Source organism: Leptonotus elevatus, chromosome 3 (genome assembly GCF_054856555.1).
Source record: "Leptonotus elevatus isolate MCC_2025b chromosome 3, RoL_Lele_1.0, whole genome shotgun sequence".
Lineage (NCBI taxonomy): Eukaryota > Metazoa > Chordata > Actinopteri > Syngnathiformes > Syngnathidae > Leptonotus > Leptonotus elevatus.
In genome coordinates this window covers 24255260-24273466 of record NC_141241.1, presented here as the reverse complement: position 1 = coordinate 24273466, position 18207 = coordinate 24255260, and the positions used below count along the sequence as shown (strand labels likewise).

Below are 18207 nucleotides of genomic sequence, written 5' to 3'. Positions count from 1 at the left end.
TAGTCAATGCTGTACGAGAAAGGTTATGATTTATGAAGATATATATTATATTCGATTTGAACGGTCACATTGTACACAAACGTGTAGTTTGTGGCACACGCTAAGTGACACGGGAGCAGTTTGTGGCATTGGTGTCTAGCCCAAGGACACCAAAGCCATGTGTCCAGGGAAGGTCTTGAACCATGTACCTCACGATGGTAGGTGACCATCTTAACCCCTTGGCCACGACTGCTCAATAAAGGAATATTGTGGCATAGTGCCAAGAGAGGAAGGAGTTGTGCTACAGGCAGGGCAGTATAAGAGACACTGGAGGAGGGTGCTGAAGCACACTGAAGAGGAGGAGATACTTGAGAGGATACAGACGAGAGGCACAACACAAGGAAATACCAAGCATAGGCACAAGTCCCAGGTAGGACAAGTCCCTACTGAATTGCTCTTTCTGCCCCAAGAGGTTTACACAATACTTTGTTCTGCTATTACTTTTTTTTATTTATTTTTTTTAAATAACTTTCTTACATGATCGAGGGGAAATTAGCAAAGGATTTAAAGTTTCCAGTTGTAGTAATTTTAACAGTATTGAAAATTTGGGTTGAAAACCAATGTATGTTTTTCATGTATGGTAGATCTGCAACTAATTCATTGTAATAGTAGGCAATATGCATCAAAACAAATTAATTGAGTGCAAATGTGATCATTTAGCCAGATTACATGTATCTCTGACAATTAAACACAAATGCAAACTTTTGTGTGTTAAGTGTTTTATAAGTGGATGTTTGTGAGCCCCCCGACAAATAGTGATTGCTAACACAGATGTGAAATTGGAGTGGGGGCTTCAGCAACGTCTTTTTTTTTTTTTTGCCGCCGCCGTAGCCCTCCCCTCCTCGTACAAAGATGTCTGAGTCCATGTTTGAAGGCATGTTCCCGTTCAAAAAGTCAGCTGATAACTGACATGTCTTACACATCAAATGTTTGAAATACATTTGTTGCTAAATGTGCCTGATCATGTAGTGGTCCACTTGCCTGAGGTCCATGTCAGCAGCGTGGGTTTAGTTATCACTCAGAGATTGTGTGAATTTTGTAGAATGTTTTCTTTTCTATTTCTATTCTTTTTGATGTTGTCATTTTTCCCCCGCTAAAGGTGTGTTCCTGAGTTCCTGGTATAAAAACACACACAGGTCGAAAGTTTGACGGTCATATACAACGACAGAGGGTGACAATGCCACTGAGGCTACTCCTTTTGATGGTGGGATTCAGCCAAGCTACAGTTTTTTCTGCAAAAGGTGAATTTTTCACAAAGCTCAGTTGACATGGCCAAAAACTGTCCTGTATGGATTTAAAAGCCCTTCTTATTTCAGGGATACTTAATTGTGCCTTTTTTCAAAATTTAAAACTGGTGTCTTTATAAAAGTTCTTTAGGACTTTCCAGTTAGAATACACTAGTGTTAATTTTAGCCGCCATTTTAAAATATAATCTCAGTTTTAGTCCAATTTCAATCACGTTTGTTAGTTTTATCATAGTTTGTCAACATCATCCCATTTTTATTCAGTCCAATATTAATCTATAAATCTAGCATTTAAATCTTTATTTTAGTCCAAGAAAACATAATTTTATTAATCTAGTTTTAGTCAGGACAATCATTTAACCCCTGTATCTTTTATCTATCATCAGATTATGTTGAACATTTCGGACCTAAAACTATTTCACATCAAATTTTCTCTCATCTTTTTGATGAAAAACAACTTCACACACAATAAAAGTATATCAACAAGTGGCTACTATGGCTCTATACTACAAGCTAGTAAATTAGCCAGTTAGCGATTGGATTAACATAATTGTTGGAACGTTAGCCTATAGCTGTTGGATTAATGTCCTGTTATAACTATAATTTACTTTGTTTTTTTATCTTTTAATGTGAATCCAGCTCCTGTCTGTCCCATATGTTTGTGCATGTTGCACTTGCTAGCTGCAGATTTGAAAGGGTGTGTTTCACATGAGTGTGACAGTAACAGATAAGCAGAGACAAGATTTTACAAAATCAAATAATTTTCGTCTCATTTTTGTTAAAACAAATGTGTCCATAGATTTTAGTCCAGTTTTCCACCAGACTATACACAATGCAGAGTACGGCATTTATTACCGTGACAACTCGGAATAGAGTGAGGGCATTGCAAATAGGCAAACTTGTTCTACAAAAAAAAAAGTCTGAACTAACCTCTATAAAGACAAAAACAAAGGCACCTTTTTTCACTCAGATGCCAAATTGCACTTGTAAATTAGTGTGGATGTTACCAACACAAATACTTTCCTCCACATCGTCATCTTTATCAAACATTCAAGCATGCTGGTTCTAAGAAGCTAGAACTGATGAAACGGACTGTGAGCTATTGCTAATCTCAATCTGCCCAAATGCTTTGCTTACCTTTTAGCTTTGACATGATTGTGTATATGCAAATCGGTTGCCATACTGTGGCTGTTAAATTATAGGCAGAGGAACTTGGCTTGTGGGTGTTACTTTCTAAATAAAATTAAGAATGGCTTGATTGCAGACGCACAAATATGCACCTATAGCCAGCCAGCCAACTAAAGATTTCCTTAGTTGGTAAATTTTACACTTGTTGGTTGGACAACTTTTTGAACACAAATTGGTAAATAGTACCAAATTGAAATCAGGACATACAATCACATAAATCAAATGAAATCTGGTATGTTACAGGACAATGGGGAAGCGAAGATTCAAGCACTTCTATGATCCACCCTCATGGTAAAATTGTTTTTCTTTTGAACTCATTTGCTCCCAAAAACGTTCTATTTTAAATATTGGTGTGGTCCCAAAAACGTATTTATACGTTTTTATGCTAGAGCATACAGAAGACTTTGATGCAGCCTCTGACCTGAAGAGGTCGCTTAAAGCAATGGTAGTTATTTAAAAAACCGGCCTGCAGGTGGCAGCAGAGTATAAGAGATCAACCAGGGCCATGTTGCAACAAGCTCTTTTCTTCAGTGAAAATGGCTGGGAGTGAATGAGTTAACACCTTATAAAGTTGAGTAAGTTGAACTCCATCATTGCCCTCAGTTTGATTCCCGTGCTTGCTTCTGTACAACCTACAGACTACGAATGGACCACTTGGTTCAATGTGGATCATCCAGGAGGCCGTGGAGACTATGAGCAGCTTGAGGCCATTCGCCATTACTATCGGGCCCGTGTGTGTGACACTCCCCGGGCGCTGGAGGCCAGAACCACTGATTGGGTGCCAGCCCGTGAAACTGGGGAGAAGGTGCATGCAGACCCAACTGTGGGCTTCTGGTGCCTCAATGAGGAGCAAGGTTCAGAACGTAACTGTTCCAACTATGCAGTCCGATTCCTTTGTCCCAAAGGTTTGTTACCATTTTCAATATGTTGCAATATTACAGAACTTGGTTAAACCAATGTTTTACTTACTTTGTGCTAAGTAGGATGCATATCACTGCTGTCAAGCCAAAATCTCATAAATAACAATTGGGCAAATTTCATTTTTTTTCTTCCAAAATGTATGCTTTTGATCAGTCATCATTGAACCAAACTAAAGTGTTGAAAACGGATTGCTCTTTCACAATGCAATGTTAATTGTTGAACAAAATGCTGTTTTTGGGATCACCTGAAAAGTGATGAGTTTGGAGGTATACAAGCTTTTGGCATGACACCAGTGACATGTGATTGTAGATTGATAATGGGTAACAACTGGGTAACTTGTTACTTAATGGTGTTGATATTGTATGTTTAAATCTCTTTCTTAGCAGGTAATAGCCCAAATATTAAAGATATTTGGAGTCCGTGGTCAGACTGGGGTCCATGTCCTGCCATTTGTGGTCAAGTGGGAGTCCAAATTCGCTCCAGAAGTTGTAGTTCTCACTCAATGCTTTGCAATGGCCCAAAGGTAGAAAGGAAAGAATGCCGTGGACCAGAGTGTCTGACTGGTAAGACGGCATTGGTTTAAACAACTTTTTTTTTAAGCCATATGAGCATGCAAATTCTGCCTGTTGGGTCCTCAACTTTGGTCTAGAATGTACATATATCAACTATTTTTGATATAGTAGGCTACATATCATTGATTTTCACAGTATACACTCAAGATGAATCCTAAGGTTAACTGGTTATTTCCTGGCATGTCACTTTAACTTTGTGTACCATCATAAAGGCAATGTCATTGTCAGTGATTGTATTCCTGTCTGGTTGATCAGAATTTGAGTATGTAGAATGATTTTAATCACTGAAAACTGTGGTTATTCCCCCCTTTTAGATTGCGCCCTGCATTGCGTGATCGGGAAGGTGAACGCAGAGTGTAATGCATGCATGTGCGAAGAGCACATCCTGCTGGGCTCTGTCCGTGGTTCCGGAGGTCTCATTGCTGAGGGGGCTGCAATACTTGGCTCAAACAAACTCCTCACCCTCACAGATCGCAATGGACATTTTCGGATTCCCGGGCTCTGCCCTAATGGCAACACCACATTGACAATCAGACTGCAAGGCCACGGCACCCTGAGTGTTATTGTTCCTAAAAGCTCTGAGCGTACTACAGTCCTCAGCGTACACCTCAAAAGAACCGGTACAGTGAAAATCATTCTAAGTAACAAGTGGTTCAAAATTTATATGTAAGTTTTTTTTTTTTTACTTGTCAGATAAGCTTCACGTGTTAAGCAATCCTGAGAATAAAGCCAGGAGAGAGGGACAAACTGCTGCCTTCTGCTGTAACATCGCTGGAACACCACAGCCAGACAAGTACCAATGGTAGGACTTAATACACTATGTTTTCATTACATTTGTAGTCTGTGTTTTTCAGGTTGTTTCTGCTTTTCTAATCTGTTTCCGCAACAAAGGTTCCATAACAACAGCTTATTAGAAAAGAAATCTGATAGCACCTTGGTTCTTAAAGATCTGCATCCTGAACAAGCTGGAGAGTACTACTGCAGGGCAAGTGGTCAATCTGGAGCCATTAAGACCAAACCAGCTACCCTCAAAATCATTGGTATGTTAGTTTACCGGTTAAAAAAAACACACACAAAAGGCCAAACATTCAGTGATGTTTTCAAAGTAATTTTAAATTAAATTGGACTTTCCTTTCCCCCCTCAGGCAAAAATAGCCATTCATGCAATCCCATGCCTGAATCTCATCTCATACGTCTTCCACATGATTGCTACCAAAACAGCACAAACTCCTTCTACTACAATGTAGGCAAATGCCCTTCCAGCACATGCGTTGGACAGTTGGACAATGGTATCAGGTGCAAAGATAAAGTAGCATACTGCTGCGGTGTGGCAAAGATGGAGGAAAGGCACTTGACATGCCAAGGCTACCAATTACCCACAATGGCGGTTACTGAATGCGGCTGTCAGAAATGTGTTGACACCAAGTCTATTGTGCATGGGAGAGCTGTCGCCGCAGACAACGGTGAACCAATGAGATTTGGCCACATCTTCATGAATGGTATAAGAATTAGCCGTACAGGCTACAAAGGTACCTTCACCATCCACGTTCCTCCCGACACAGAGAGATTAGTCCTGATGTTTATGGACAACATGAACAAATTCATCAACACAACAAAGGTACTTCCATTCAATGCCAAAGGAGGTGCTGTTTACCATGAAATTAAACTTCTGCGAAAGAAAGTTCCCGTGACCATTAGCTCTTCAGAAACCAACACGCTTGATCTTGGTGAAGTAGAGGGACAGGAACCAATGGCTCACATTCAGATTCCTCCCAATTCCTTCTACAAGGAGAACGGCGAAGTGTTTGTGGGTGACGTAAATGCTAGTGTAACATTTCTTGACCCCCGAGATGTATCCACAGCAGTTGCAGCCCAAAGTGATCTCAACTTTGTAGGGAATGAAGGAGATACCTTGCCACTGAGAACCTACGGGATGTTTTCAGTTGACTTCAGAGGAGGAGAAACCAATGAGCCCTTGAATGCAGGTGAGGTGAAGGTGTTCCTGGATTCTGCCCAGGTGACAATGCCTGAACACCTTGGAACCATGAAGCTGTGGTCGCTCAACCCTGATACAGGCCTGTGGGAGGAGGAGGGAAGTCTGAAGGTGGAAAAAAAAAACAGAGGAAAAAGGGAAGAGAGAACTTTTCTGATTGGTAACATGGAGATCAGAGAGCGAAGACTTTTTAACCTGGACGTCCCAGAGAACCGCAGGTGTTATGTGAAAGTGAGAGCCTTCCGCAGCGAGCGTTACATGCCCAGTGAGCAGGTTGAGGGAGTTGTAGTAAGTCTCATAAATATGGAGCCCACAGCTGGCTATTCCACTAACCCTCGTGCCTGGGGACGTTTCGACAGCGTCATCACAGGCCCTAACGGTGCTTGTCTTCCTGCTTTCTGCGATGAGCAAAAGGCAGATGCCTATTTTGCATATGTCATGGCCAATCTTGGAGGTGAGGAACTAGAGGCTGTCCTATCGTCTCCCAAGCTCAGTCCAAATCTCATCGGAGTGCCTCAGCCTTACCTGGGCAGGCTGAACTACAGGCGCACTGATCATGACAATCCCAAACTCAAGAAGACGGCATTCAGCATAAACTTGGCAAAACCAAGTCCAAACACAGCTGAAGAGGCCAACGGACCTGTGTATGCATTTGAAAAATTGAAAGAATGTGAGGAGGCACCATTCAGTGCTGCACATTTCCGCTTCTCTCGAGTAGAAGGAGATCGTTATGATTACAACACGGTGCCATTCAATGAGGATGACCCAATGAGCTGGACAGAGGACTACCTCAGTTGGTGGCCTAAGCCAATGGAATACCGTGCCTGCTATATCAAAGTCAAAGTCAACAGCCCACACGAGATTAATGTGCGGTCCCATAATATGGGAGGCACTCACCCAAAGACAGTGGGCCAGCTGTACGGTCTACGAGATATCCGAAGTATCCGTGACATGGACCAGACGGCGGTGTCAGCCGTGTGCTTAGAATTCAAGTGCAGTGGGATGTTGTACGATCAGGAACGCGTCGATCGCACATTGGTGAAAGTGATTCCACAGGGTAGCTGTAAAAGAGATCATGTCAATCCACTCCTCCAGGAGTACCTGGTTAACCATCTACCACTTGCTGTTAACAATGACACAAATCAGTTCACTATGCTTGCACCTCTTGACCCTCTCGGTCATAACTATGGAATTTATACAGTAACAGATCAGGATCCACGCAGCGCCAAGGAAATTGCTCTCGGCCGCTGCTTTGACGGCACCTCTGACGGCACTTCTCGTGTCATGAAGAGCAACGAGGGTGTCGCGCTGACGTTCACTTGCGGAGATCGCGAGGTTACTCGTCAAAGCGTTTTCCAGGCCCTGCAGAGCTCGCAAGGTCAGGCGGCTACAAGTGCGGGGAGAAGTGAAGGAAGACAAAACCGGCGTCGGCAAAGAGCCAATGCTTCCCGAAATAGTCAAAGACGCAGCACCAGAGATCCCAAAGCCAAAGGCACAAAGGCCAGAAGCTAAACACTATCACTGAGGGTCTACCGCTCAAGACTCACAAATGAGAGTGTCCAACATTAATCTTGATTTGGTGCAAATATTCCATAGTTATGTTGTACAAATCAACTAAATGTAACTACAAAAGCTAAAGTAAATATCTTAATGCCATTCCTATTTTTTCTTCTTCTTCTTCTTCTTACGTGGTTACTGTATTTACTTGAAACTGTAAATAGAATATTTATTAAAACATACTGCAAAAGGTTTTAGTTATTTTAGTGATTCCAGCAAGACACCATTTTTTTGACCAGTGATTTATTAAATTAGATGTTTATAAAACACTGCAGCAGTCTAAATGTCAAAACAGTAGCCAATTTCCCATGTAACATTGAAACTGGTCAAAATCTAGAAAAAGGAGAATTCAATTGCTTTCAAATGACTGTAGCCCATATGAAGACATGACAGTAGGGGGAGGCTGATAAATCCCCCATTCATCATCACACTTGATACAAGCCTGCAGAAGTAATGATAGAGACCACTTTAACAAGTTATTCCAATCTCGTTGTTATTCCAATCTCGCTGACCCAATGTTTTCAAACACTTGTATAAATCAACTTGGTATAGCAAATTTAATTTGCAATTCGCCTTCAAATACTCTTCAGGTTTGGGGAATCTAGGTCCAAAACGTAAAAACCCTGTAAAAGTTTGGATTCAGCCATAGGTGACTCTACTCAACCTGGCAGTTGAGAAGAAGCAAGTGTTGCTAAAGCCAATCTGTGGCAGGGTTTTTACTTTCTGGACCTGGATTCTCCAATTGATACTCTTGCCTCCAATTGTTTAAGGTGATCCAGACACAGCAATATGTCATGTTTTTAAGTCAAAATGATTTTATACTTCTTTACCCTTCCCTTTAATCTTTCAGCTAACAGTGTACTTTCTGTAAATATACTTACGTGTCAGTTTCAGCCCCCCAGAATAAGCCCCTGCGGTTAAGAACATGAATAATGGATTGAATCATTTGTATTTGGCAACCAGGTATAGATACTATATACTCATCTGCAAAGAGAACCATCCTCAAGTGAGACCTAATATATATACATGACATTCCGGTTTAAGAATTTGCATAGAACCGTTTGTTTCTATGTCACTACATGTATAACTGTAATACTGAGTCTGCTATTGGGACAGTAGCAACATTCAATTAAAAATGAGCTCTGAAAACAGACAACAGCAATTACAAAGTATACTCCCTTGAACATGTTTACCCAACAGTTACAACTTAATTATTCAGGTATATGTGCATGTGAAGTCCAGGCTGCATGGAGAGAGAAAGAGAGAAAGGCAATTCCATATGTATGAACATAAAGCCAAGGTGAGACTGGATGCTTCCAGTACCGTCCCTGAAGTCACTGAAGCAAGATGAAGGGGGCAACACATAGTTCTGATCTTCCAGGATGGCACTGGACAGCACAGGATAGAGCTGCAAAACTCAGGGTTAGAAGGGGAACAGGACCATTGCCATGGGGCCTGTGTCACATGAAGTCCTCATAGTCTTGGGCATAGCCACCGTCAAAGCCGCCATAGTCCAGGTCATCTCGCATCTGTGCTTTGAAACCACCACCAGGTACGACTCCTTTCTTCTTCTTTTTCCCTTTGTTTTGCTGCAAAAAACAAACAAACTTTTAGAGCTTTTATATAGCAGTGGCACATATCACACGCCGTCTCATAATGTACCATGGAACCTCCAAATGTTAATGTCATAAAGTCAATAGGCATTTCTGGCTTAACATTTATGGGAGGGGAAAAAAATCTTTCAATCAGGAAAACATTTGGTACCACCACCACTCAAGACATCACACGAAAGCTTGCTTGTGCAAATTCTGTCGCCCTAAAGGCACGCATATACCAAGATACAATAAATATTGTTTTTATGAGGTTGACAATGACAGTGGAAAAACATAATTTCCAATGATAAAAAAAAAAACAACTTACTAAATAACATACAGTTATGCTTATTTGTGATTTTGGCCATTTTGTTGGAGAATATAAATGAATACAATACAAAACTTTTCTTTCACTAATGGTCATAGGTTAGTTGAAATGAAGTCATTTATCAAACAATTGTGTTTGTTAAATATAAATAAGAATCACAACAGAAGCTATCCAAACACCCTGACTAAAAGTTCACATAGCAGGAAGGTTTTGGCCTGCTAACATACAAGTTGACCAACCCGAGTTTAAATCAATACTACAGGTAACCAACCATCACCTGTGATATATTTGCTGGTAATTATTGTGCACGAATAGGAAAAGGAGAGGGAATTTGGGGCTTTGGGTCAGGGTCATTAGGGGAGTTGCTCTTATTAGGTGAAACAATTGCTTGAAAATAGATAAACATGCAACCATTAAATATCTAAGCACAACTGTATCCATGTTCAACAAATATCCGTGAACTAGCAGTAGTTGAGGTTGCACTGTAAAACACCAATCCCATATTGATTTATTAGAAACAACACCAATTTATGTCAATATTTTGACAGATCTCACCAACGCCTGTGATTGTTCAAGATGTTCCACAAACTACTGACGAGTCTGAACATCCGGGCATTTCTGATATTTCTTCAATGCAACGCAATGCTTCCTTTAAATGGTGTAAACAAAACGGAGGATTGCATTGCTTTTGCCTGTGACTATCATACAAACCAGGCATATTGTCATAGTAGTCAAATGACATTTCATCACATTTTGAAATAAAAATAAACCTCACAAATCAAATGATAAGAAACCAAATTCCAATGTTTTTCAATGACCGGAGCCGACTTCACCGATGGGGAAAGTGAGGGAGGGGTCACTTCAAGCCACTCAACTGGGTAAGCAGTGCCCCCTACACGTCACAAATAAACTGATTAACAAGAAGAAGCAGTCAGCAGTCTCTTACCTTTTCTTGTTTCTGTTTTTCACTAAGTAGAATTGAAAGGGAATTACTGACTTTCTTCAAATCATCCACTTCCACTGAAAAAACAACAACAAATTATTATAAATTAGATGCGTGAAACTATGCTGATAAACAGGATTATCAACATATTTCCACCTGAAACAAGCGCTTACATGAAATACAGAGTTCCCGAAACAATGACTCCAAGAAACTTGAATAATGCACCGATTTCTCAAACTGGGATATCTTTTCTTTCAGCAATTTTTCAAACTCTGTGAATTCTTCTTTGGAAGATGGACACATCGCATCAATTCCAGGAACAGAAGGGTTGACAACTCCTAGAGACAGATGAAAGTGATGGATTATGTTCTCACAGATACAGTTAAACCAAATACTTCTCATGTTCCGGAAGACAACAATATTTTGCAACCCTCCAACTCTCCACTGCGACTACTTTACTAATAGTACAAGCTATCTACAAAATTGTTAGAAGTACACTACCTTGCTCATTCTCTGACAATGAGAGCGTCCCTGCCATCTACTGGAATGGATTTCCAATTACACTTTCTTACCGAAGGCATCTTTTGCCAACTCCAAGTCTGCATCTTCCTGAAGCTTCTGTACTCTTAACTTCTCTTCGAGTTGTTCTTCGGGAGTAAGATCTTCCTGGAAAAACAGATGTCACAAAGTACGACATAATATAGTTCTTCATTGTTGTGTATGGCAGTCAAATACAAAAGCAAACAAGAGGGAAGAACTCACTTCCAATTCTTTTTCTTCTAACTCCTGTTGCTTTTTCTTTAAACGGTTTTCTCTCTCCTTAATCTTCTCACTCAATTTTTTCTTTTCAGAAACTTTTGAGTCTGAAAATGAATAAAGATCATTTTAAAACATTCTGAAAAACAGCAGGTGTCAGAACTGCTGAACAATTAATCAACACCTGTCTTGTTCGCTTCTTTTTTCTCCTCTTCTTCCTCATCATCCCAGTTGTCCTACAAAAAGAATAAAAGGAGTCAATTTCCATCTTAAAAATGATCAGCCAACAAACTATGATATCAGGAATATTAAAAGTAACTACGCAGTTTGACTTAGTTCGATCACCTGCAAAATTGTTTTAAGTCATTAATACTAAAATTGTGGACCACAACATTGGGTACACTTGACCAATCAAAAAGTACATGTAAAAAATAACAAATAAAAAGTATGAATGCAATCATGTGACTAAAACTAAGATTTACTAACACACGCAATGAATGCTATGGCATAAGAGGGGTGACCCAAACGTTTCTGGCCTCACCTGAAAATGAATACATATTACACATCATTGCCATCAACATACAGACCAACTCTGTGTGACAAACTCTGCTCAATGACCAGGGATGAACAGGCCAGTATTTTAAATGTCGTGGAAAACTTGTTTGTGGTGTTTGATTGTTGCAGCACAGGTTTCAGTAAGGATTGCAGGCAACTGTGGATACCGGCTCCTTTCTCAAACACCATATTAGGGCTGCACGATATAATCGAGAAAAAAAAACATTGTTGCGATGATGGCACGTGCAATATGCTCATCGCAAAGACGTGCGATAAATTCAAACTTTTGTTATGGTACTGTATGCTTTGTTGCACGCATGGCCTTTATCCAAGTTCGACCAATCAGATGCGATCTTAAATACGCATGGCCACTCACCTCCCTAGATAACTGCTCTCCTATTGGCTGGAGCGGACCACAGGCGCCCTGTTAGCAACTCCGCAGCCGTGGATGGAGGAAAAATAAATAGATGCGGGAGAGGAAGAAATGAACGAGGATGAAAGCAATGAACTGTTTGTGCCTAAAAAGAATAGCACGTTTGCAATATGGGACTACTTTGGCTTCAAGAGAGATGACTTGTCACAGACGCAAGTACTGTGCAAGTGATGTCGAAGAACCGTGGCTACATCAAGAAGAAACGCAATCTGCGCTCCTGGCTCCTGGGTTTGCTCTCCGGCCGGTGGCCCAATACTGAGCTCTAAATTTTTTTTTTGAAAAGTGGGGGTGGGGGTGGTGGGGTGCACGCAACCAATCTACACGTCTTCAGAGTCCCAATACTATTAACGTGGAGGCAAGTTGTAAAATAGCAAATTGATCACCATTAATGACAGTTGTGCGAGCTTCACACCTTACGAGAAAACTTCCAACCGCCACAAAGTTATTAATGCAGCTTACCAAAAAGTACCTCAGTCTGTATACTTGCAAAAAGCTCACCCTCCAAGAGACTTTTTAACGGCAATGTCGTTACATCCATGCCAGCGTACTTGTTTAAAACTGGCCAAAGTGAACATGCTGGTCTTCCTGGCAAAAAAACTTGAATACTTTTGTTAAGCAGTGTTGTTTTTTTAAGGGTGTTAGAAAAAATCGATTCGGCAATATATCGCGATATTACAGCGCGCAATTCTCCCATCGATTCAATATGTGGCTGAATCGATTTTTAAACATAAATTTTTTATGGGAATATTCAACAAAACGTTTTACTTAGGTTTAGGATTTACACATTAAGCACGGAAGAATGTTATATTAATCGAACATTAAGCCTTCATATTTTATTTCAGTGCTGTTCAAAAACATCAACCTGAATTTTCAGATAAATACATTTTCATACAAATCTTACAGTGTACATGTACAAGTTTACTGATGACTATTTTCTAAATTTGAGTTTTTGTTTTTTTAAATCGCAATAATCAATTCATATTCGTATCGGGATTAATCGGTATCGAAATCGAATCGTGACCCATGAATCGTGGTAAGAATCGAATCGCCAGGTACTAGGCAATTCACACCCCTATTTTTTATGGTTACTGTAACGTTGAAACGGGAAGACTTACATCTTAATACGCACTTTGTTTTCAATAATTATTATAATATATTTTTTTGTATATATTATTTAATTGACCAGTTACGCTAAAGCTCTTGGGAATTTCATGGTTGTCACTTACCCATGGTTATGCTTGTATAAAATAACTGATTAGGAGGTACAGTGTTCCCTCATTTTCCGCTGGGGTTAGGTTCCAAAAAATACCCGCAATAAATAAAATCCGCAAAGTAGTTATTTATGTTTTACATTTATTATAAATGGTTTAAGGCTCTTAAATCCCTCACCACAGTTTATACAGTTTTCTCATAGAGGCATTTACATTTTCTCACATTTTTCTCTTGTTTAAACATTCTCAATGTTCAAACCTTCATAAATTTTATAAAATAGATACATTACAGGAAAAAAAAATGCATGTAAAATTGCCCTTAAAATATCTGCGAAACAGCAAGGCCGCGAAAAGTGATCCGTGTTATAACGAGGGAACACTGTAAGGCCTTTTTTTTTGGTCCTTGCATGTTTATGGTAACACTTGTTAAGTGTTTGCACTTAATAAATTTAGCCTTTATTACAATGTTTGGATCAGATTACTGTACATAGTTTGCTCATATTCCACATTTAAAAGTTTATTTATTTAATTAGATAATGAAAATATAATTTATTTTCATATTCCACATTTGAAGCTTATTTATTTAATTAGATAATGAAAATATAATTTATTTTGAGACATAGAAATATCGCAATATCACTATCGTAATATTCAACACCCATATTACATGACATGTTTTTCCAATATTGTGCAGCCCTACTCCCTATTCACCAGATTTTGCCCCATCAGACTTCTTTTTTTGTTTTATATATAAATAAAAAAAGATGACAGTGGAGTAGAATGCAATTTTCAAATCACAAATGCTTCCTTTTCCAGGGGTGGGGGAGACAAACTGAATTTCAGTCAGTAGGCTTAAGTCCACAAGTTAATCATTGTTTCATGAAACATGAGAAGTTGGAAGTTATTTCTGCATCACTGTTGTAATTTTACTCATGACTTGTTGACTTATGTCTACACAAGAATTGTTTGGTGGAAACGCTCTGAAGATGGCAAGTCGAAGTGTTTTGTAGGTTACCCACACAAAGGAGATACATCTTCTTACATAAACTCATGGTTCAGATGCCTTTATTTTAGCAGAAGCCTAATCTAGACCAAAACATTTGTGTAAAATAAAACTGATAGTGTTTCTTTTTATTTGTTTAAAAAAAAAGGGGGGGTAACTAATTGCTTATTAACTCTTTTACTGCCAAAAACGTTAAATAACGTTTAGTAAAATCCTACGGAGGGGCGCCAAAGACGTTCACTATGTTTTTTGTTTTTTTTGGGGGGGAAACGGGTGGAGGAAAGCCTTGGCCAGCAGTGCTGAAAGTATCAAGCAGATCTAGTTAGTATAATGACTAGTTTTGGCCCCTAGATGGCAGCGATGACTCTCTTTGGACAAGATTGGGTGGGCGTCAGTAGAAGACGTGAGGCGGAGCTAGAGTGTTGAGGGGACAATGGCTGATGAAGCAACAATGGCGACCGGTTGCAAGCAGCTCACGCTTGAGCATTTTTTTCAAAGACGAAAAGCATCGACCAATACTAAAAAGCACATTGATGTCGACGATGATGATGATGGTGACTCCGAGCTTGACGCCGAAGTTGGAAGCGTTGACGCGGCGGCTATGATCACGTCGTAAAGCCTCACCGGCTAGCGATGCTAACGGCGGAAAACGAGCACTTCTGCACAGGCGGACGTTCAATCGGACGATGAAGAATACCCCGAGTCCAATGCATATTCATCGGAGGAGTGGGTAGTCTGATCACGGAGAAGACACTGGTTCTGAACTACGATGCCACCATGAATGGAGTGGATAAGATGGATCAGAACATCTACCACCCGATATAGGAACTGAAGGACATGAGGAAGCCAGACGTAACACCACCGTAGCGTAACCGTATCATGATCCTGATAGTAGACTTGATTGCAACATGGCCAAACACACACTGCAGTATATACTTGCTATTCCCCGGAAAAAACGGCCAGCAAGAAAGTGCACGCGAAGGGGCAATCGCAGTGAAACTAATCTGTTGTGCAAATCCTGTTGCATCTCCTTGCACGCAGGGGAGTGTTACATAAAAAGAAAAACTGTAGTTGAAACATCCACATAATTGTAAATAGTACCACAGTTACACACATTTGTAAATAGTTTGCCAAATTGCTGTGTCAAATTGTTACACTGTTGAATGTAAATAAACGTATTTTGCTATCAAAAACACTTTTTCATTGTTGGTGGTAGTGTTTTACATAAGTAAAGCACTGTTTAGATGTTTGTGGCATCATTCATGGGAAAAAAAGGTGTCAAATTCACTAGAGTGCATGAAATAATATCGTTTCACTAAAAGCTTGATTTCTCCGTATTTTGGTCCAAAACAAGAGCATTTGGATGAAACTAACCATTTTCTATTGTTGATTACTGAAAAACGGAATAAGGTAGAAACAAACTTTTTTTTCTGATGAAAGATGAGAGTTCAATCTTTCATTTGGTAGTATGTGTGTTTCCATAGTCCAAACACAAAATTTTCTGTGGACCTTGAAAGATCAGTCAAAATGCTTAAATTGGCTGGCACCCACAGCATCCCTTTTCTGAAAACGTCTGGCAGTCAAAGAGTTAAATTGCAACTGGAATAGTGATAGGGGGAAATAGCAATTATATTATTTTTCAAAATTGTTCATCCAGAACATAAATACACATGTGACCCCATTAGAAAACACTAATCATGGCCAATCATTATTAACTCTTCCAAACACATTACAAACAACTATAAGAATATTAGTCCTAACAACTTTACTCAGAGGGATACTTCCAGTGTTTGGAATTTGATGTGTAATCATCAGTTTCTTTCTTCGGACACTCCATACGTCACAGAAAGATGAACAATTGAAGAGGCCCCCCACCTCCCTAGCTAGCAAGTTCCCTGACACCATAGCAACATTCAGGTAAAAGCCACCTGCACAGTCGCAGCAGCTCAAGCCTCACTTCCTAAAAATAAACGGAAAATTCTGGAGCTAACGTAAGATGTTGGATGAGTCATCTGACCAGCTGGTTTCATCTGACTAACTGCTATTCGTGTTAGCGAACTAGCACGGCACTATTTGGGGCTTACAAACGTTAATTTTGCACACTCGTCCATGACAACCGACTTATAACATTATTATGTCCCTCCATAAGACGACACATTCATTTCCGCGACAGTAGCGTCAAAGTGTCTTCGTATGATTTGAAAAGCAAGCTAAAGCGGGGCTACCAGTAGGTTAGCAAGTCTGCTACCCATCCGGGTGGGCCAACAGATTAGCTTTAAACTATGTTCATTCAAACTGAAAAACTAAGATTTGTGGATAACTACCACAAACTGTAAACTTATAGATATTACCATTAAAAACATCTAGGGGTCGCCAATTTACTGCTACAATTCCCACGGGTAGCCATTAGCCAAACGCATAAGCAAAGTTAGCCGCACTTGGGTTACAACAGCAGAACCCACATGAGGTAGCAGTCAGCTAACTTTAGCTTAACTGCGTGGGTAGCGATTGACTGTCACACTAAACCGGTGGCAAAGAAGGGCAGCACGGCCGGAACGAGAAAGTCTGTAGCCCGTTAACGAAGTGTTTGGACGTCAACACGTCTTGAAGCGACCACTGCCATGTTCACCCACTTTAACATCGTCATCTTCGTCTTCGCCTTCCCATTTGTCCAGTGGCGCCTTTTGATTCGGCTCCTGCAGCTCGAAGTTGTCACCGTCTGTAAAAACGACAGCACAAAATGTGTTAGAGCCAACCGCATAGGAGTCGGAGTTAGGTAACAAAGGAGCGATGGACTCGTGTATCAAAGCGGGTGACGAGAGAAAAATTGGAAGGTTGCTATCGGCACCAAGTTGGTTTCTTACCCCAGTCCGCCATGTTGGCTGTGATGCTAAATGTTTGACAGGCACACAGGCTGCTCACTGCTGCAGCCCGCTGGTTACGTTCACTGCGCTCCCACCTCCGACACGTCACTGATATGAGCTCACTTGATAATGCCGACACTTACCGAGAGGCCAAAATGAGAATTCCATTGATTCGTTTATTTAATTGCTACCGCTTGTTTTCTGCCCTGTGACGGTTTCACATTACCCAAAAAACAGACTAGACGGACTTGATGGCGTCAGAGTGACATCACACATTGAGTCGCACGCCACACTTTTTCATCAGCGTTTAGGAAGTTACTTTGAGAAGACATGTATTTTGTATCGTATTGACATGTGTTTTTTTTAGCATTACTTAACTTTTAAAGTGTTTACTGCCCTCACCCTTATACTTTATAACCGATTTTTACGTAACTTACGTACTATGAACACAAAAATGCAATCGTATGAAGAAGCTTGGACACCCCTGTTATTTTTCAAGATTTTCCTTTATTGTTTTTGGGGTCAGCAATTTCAGTTAAATACATCATATAGCAGATGAAGACAGTGATATTTGAGAAGTGAAATGAAGTTCAAGTTTATTGAATTTACAGAAAGTGCATTTATATAAAAAAAAAGTGTGCACCTGTATTTTGGTCACCTAAAAGGCAAACTTACATCAATATTTAGTAGATCCTCCTTTTCCAAAAAGAACAGCTAAATGCTTCCTCTGGTTGAAAGCATTTTGGAACATTTTTTTTTTTTTTTTTTTTACAAAACATCTCCAGTTCAGTCAAGGTGGTTTCTGAGCAAAGTGAGCATGTGCAGCCTGCTTTAAATTACACCACAGATTTTCAAGAATATTCAGGTCTGGGGGACTGAGATGGCCATATACAGGCCATATCACAAGGTGCAAACCACTCATCAGCAGAAAAGAAAAAAGGCCAGATTAAGATTTTGCAAAGAAGTACAGAGATGAACCACAAAGGTTTTGGAACAAAGTTTTGAATG

At 40.1% G+C, this 18207-nt stretch overlaps 2 protein-coding genes across 3 annotated transcripts; one reads left to right on the top strand and one right to left on the bottom strand.

The window, feature by feature from the left end:
* The first annotated feature begins 336 nt into the window (after positions 1-336).
* cilp (cartilage intermediate layer protein, nucleotide pyrophosphohydrolase) lies at positions 337-7613 on the top strand. Its single transcript, XM_086071099.1, has 9 exons — positions 337-409; positions 1139-1280; positions 2715-2762; positions 3110-3376; positions 3776-3955; positions 4279-4584; positions 4658-4766; positions 4856-5004; positions 5110-7613. The coding sequence occupies exons 2-9, from the start codon at positions 1217-1219 to the stop codon at positions 7467-7469; spliced, it is 3483 nt and encodes a 1160-aa protein (XP_085927225.1). The 5' UTR covers positions 337-409; positions 1139-1216; the 3' UTR covers positions 7470-7613.
* A 368-nt stretch (positions 7614-7981) lies between these two features.
* Positions 7982-17443, bottom strand: eif3jb (eukaryotic translation initiation factor 3, subunit Jb). Of its 2 annotated transcripts, XM_086071100.1 has the most exons (9): positions 17200-17443; positions 16969-17054; positions 12065-12112; positions 11318-11369; positions 11140-11240; positions 10950-11043; positions 10551-10715; positions 10381-10454; positions 7982-9103 (listed from the first exon to the last, which is right to left on the bottom strand). In XM_086071100.1, exons 1-9 carry the CDS (start codon positions 17210-17212, stop codon positions 8975-8977), a joined length of 762 nt encoding a protein of 253 aa, XP_085927226.1. In that variant the 5' UTR covers positions 17213-17443; the 3' UTR covers positions 7982-8974. The 2 variants fall into 2 exon arrangements, with proteins under 2 accessions (XP_085927226.1, XP_085927227.1); XM_086071101.1 differs by lacking the exon at positions 12065-12112 and having other exon boundaries at positions 17200-17441.
* Between the last annotated feature and the right edge of the window lie 764 nt (positions 17444-18207).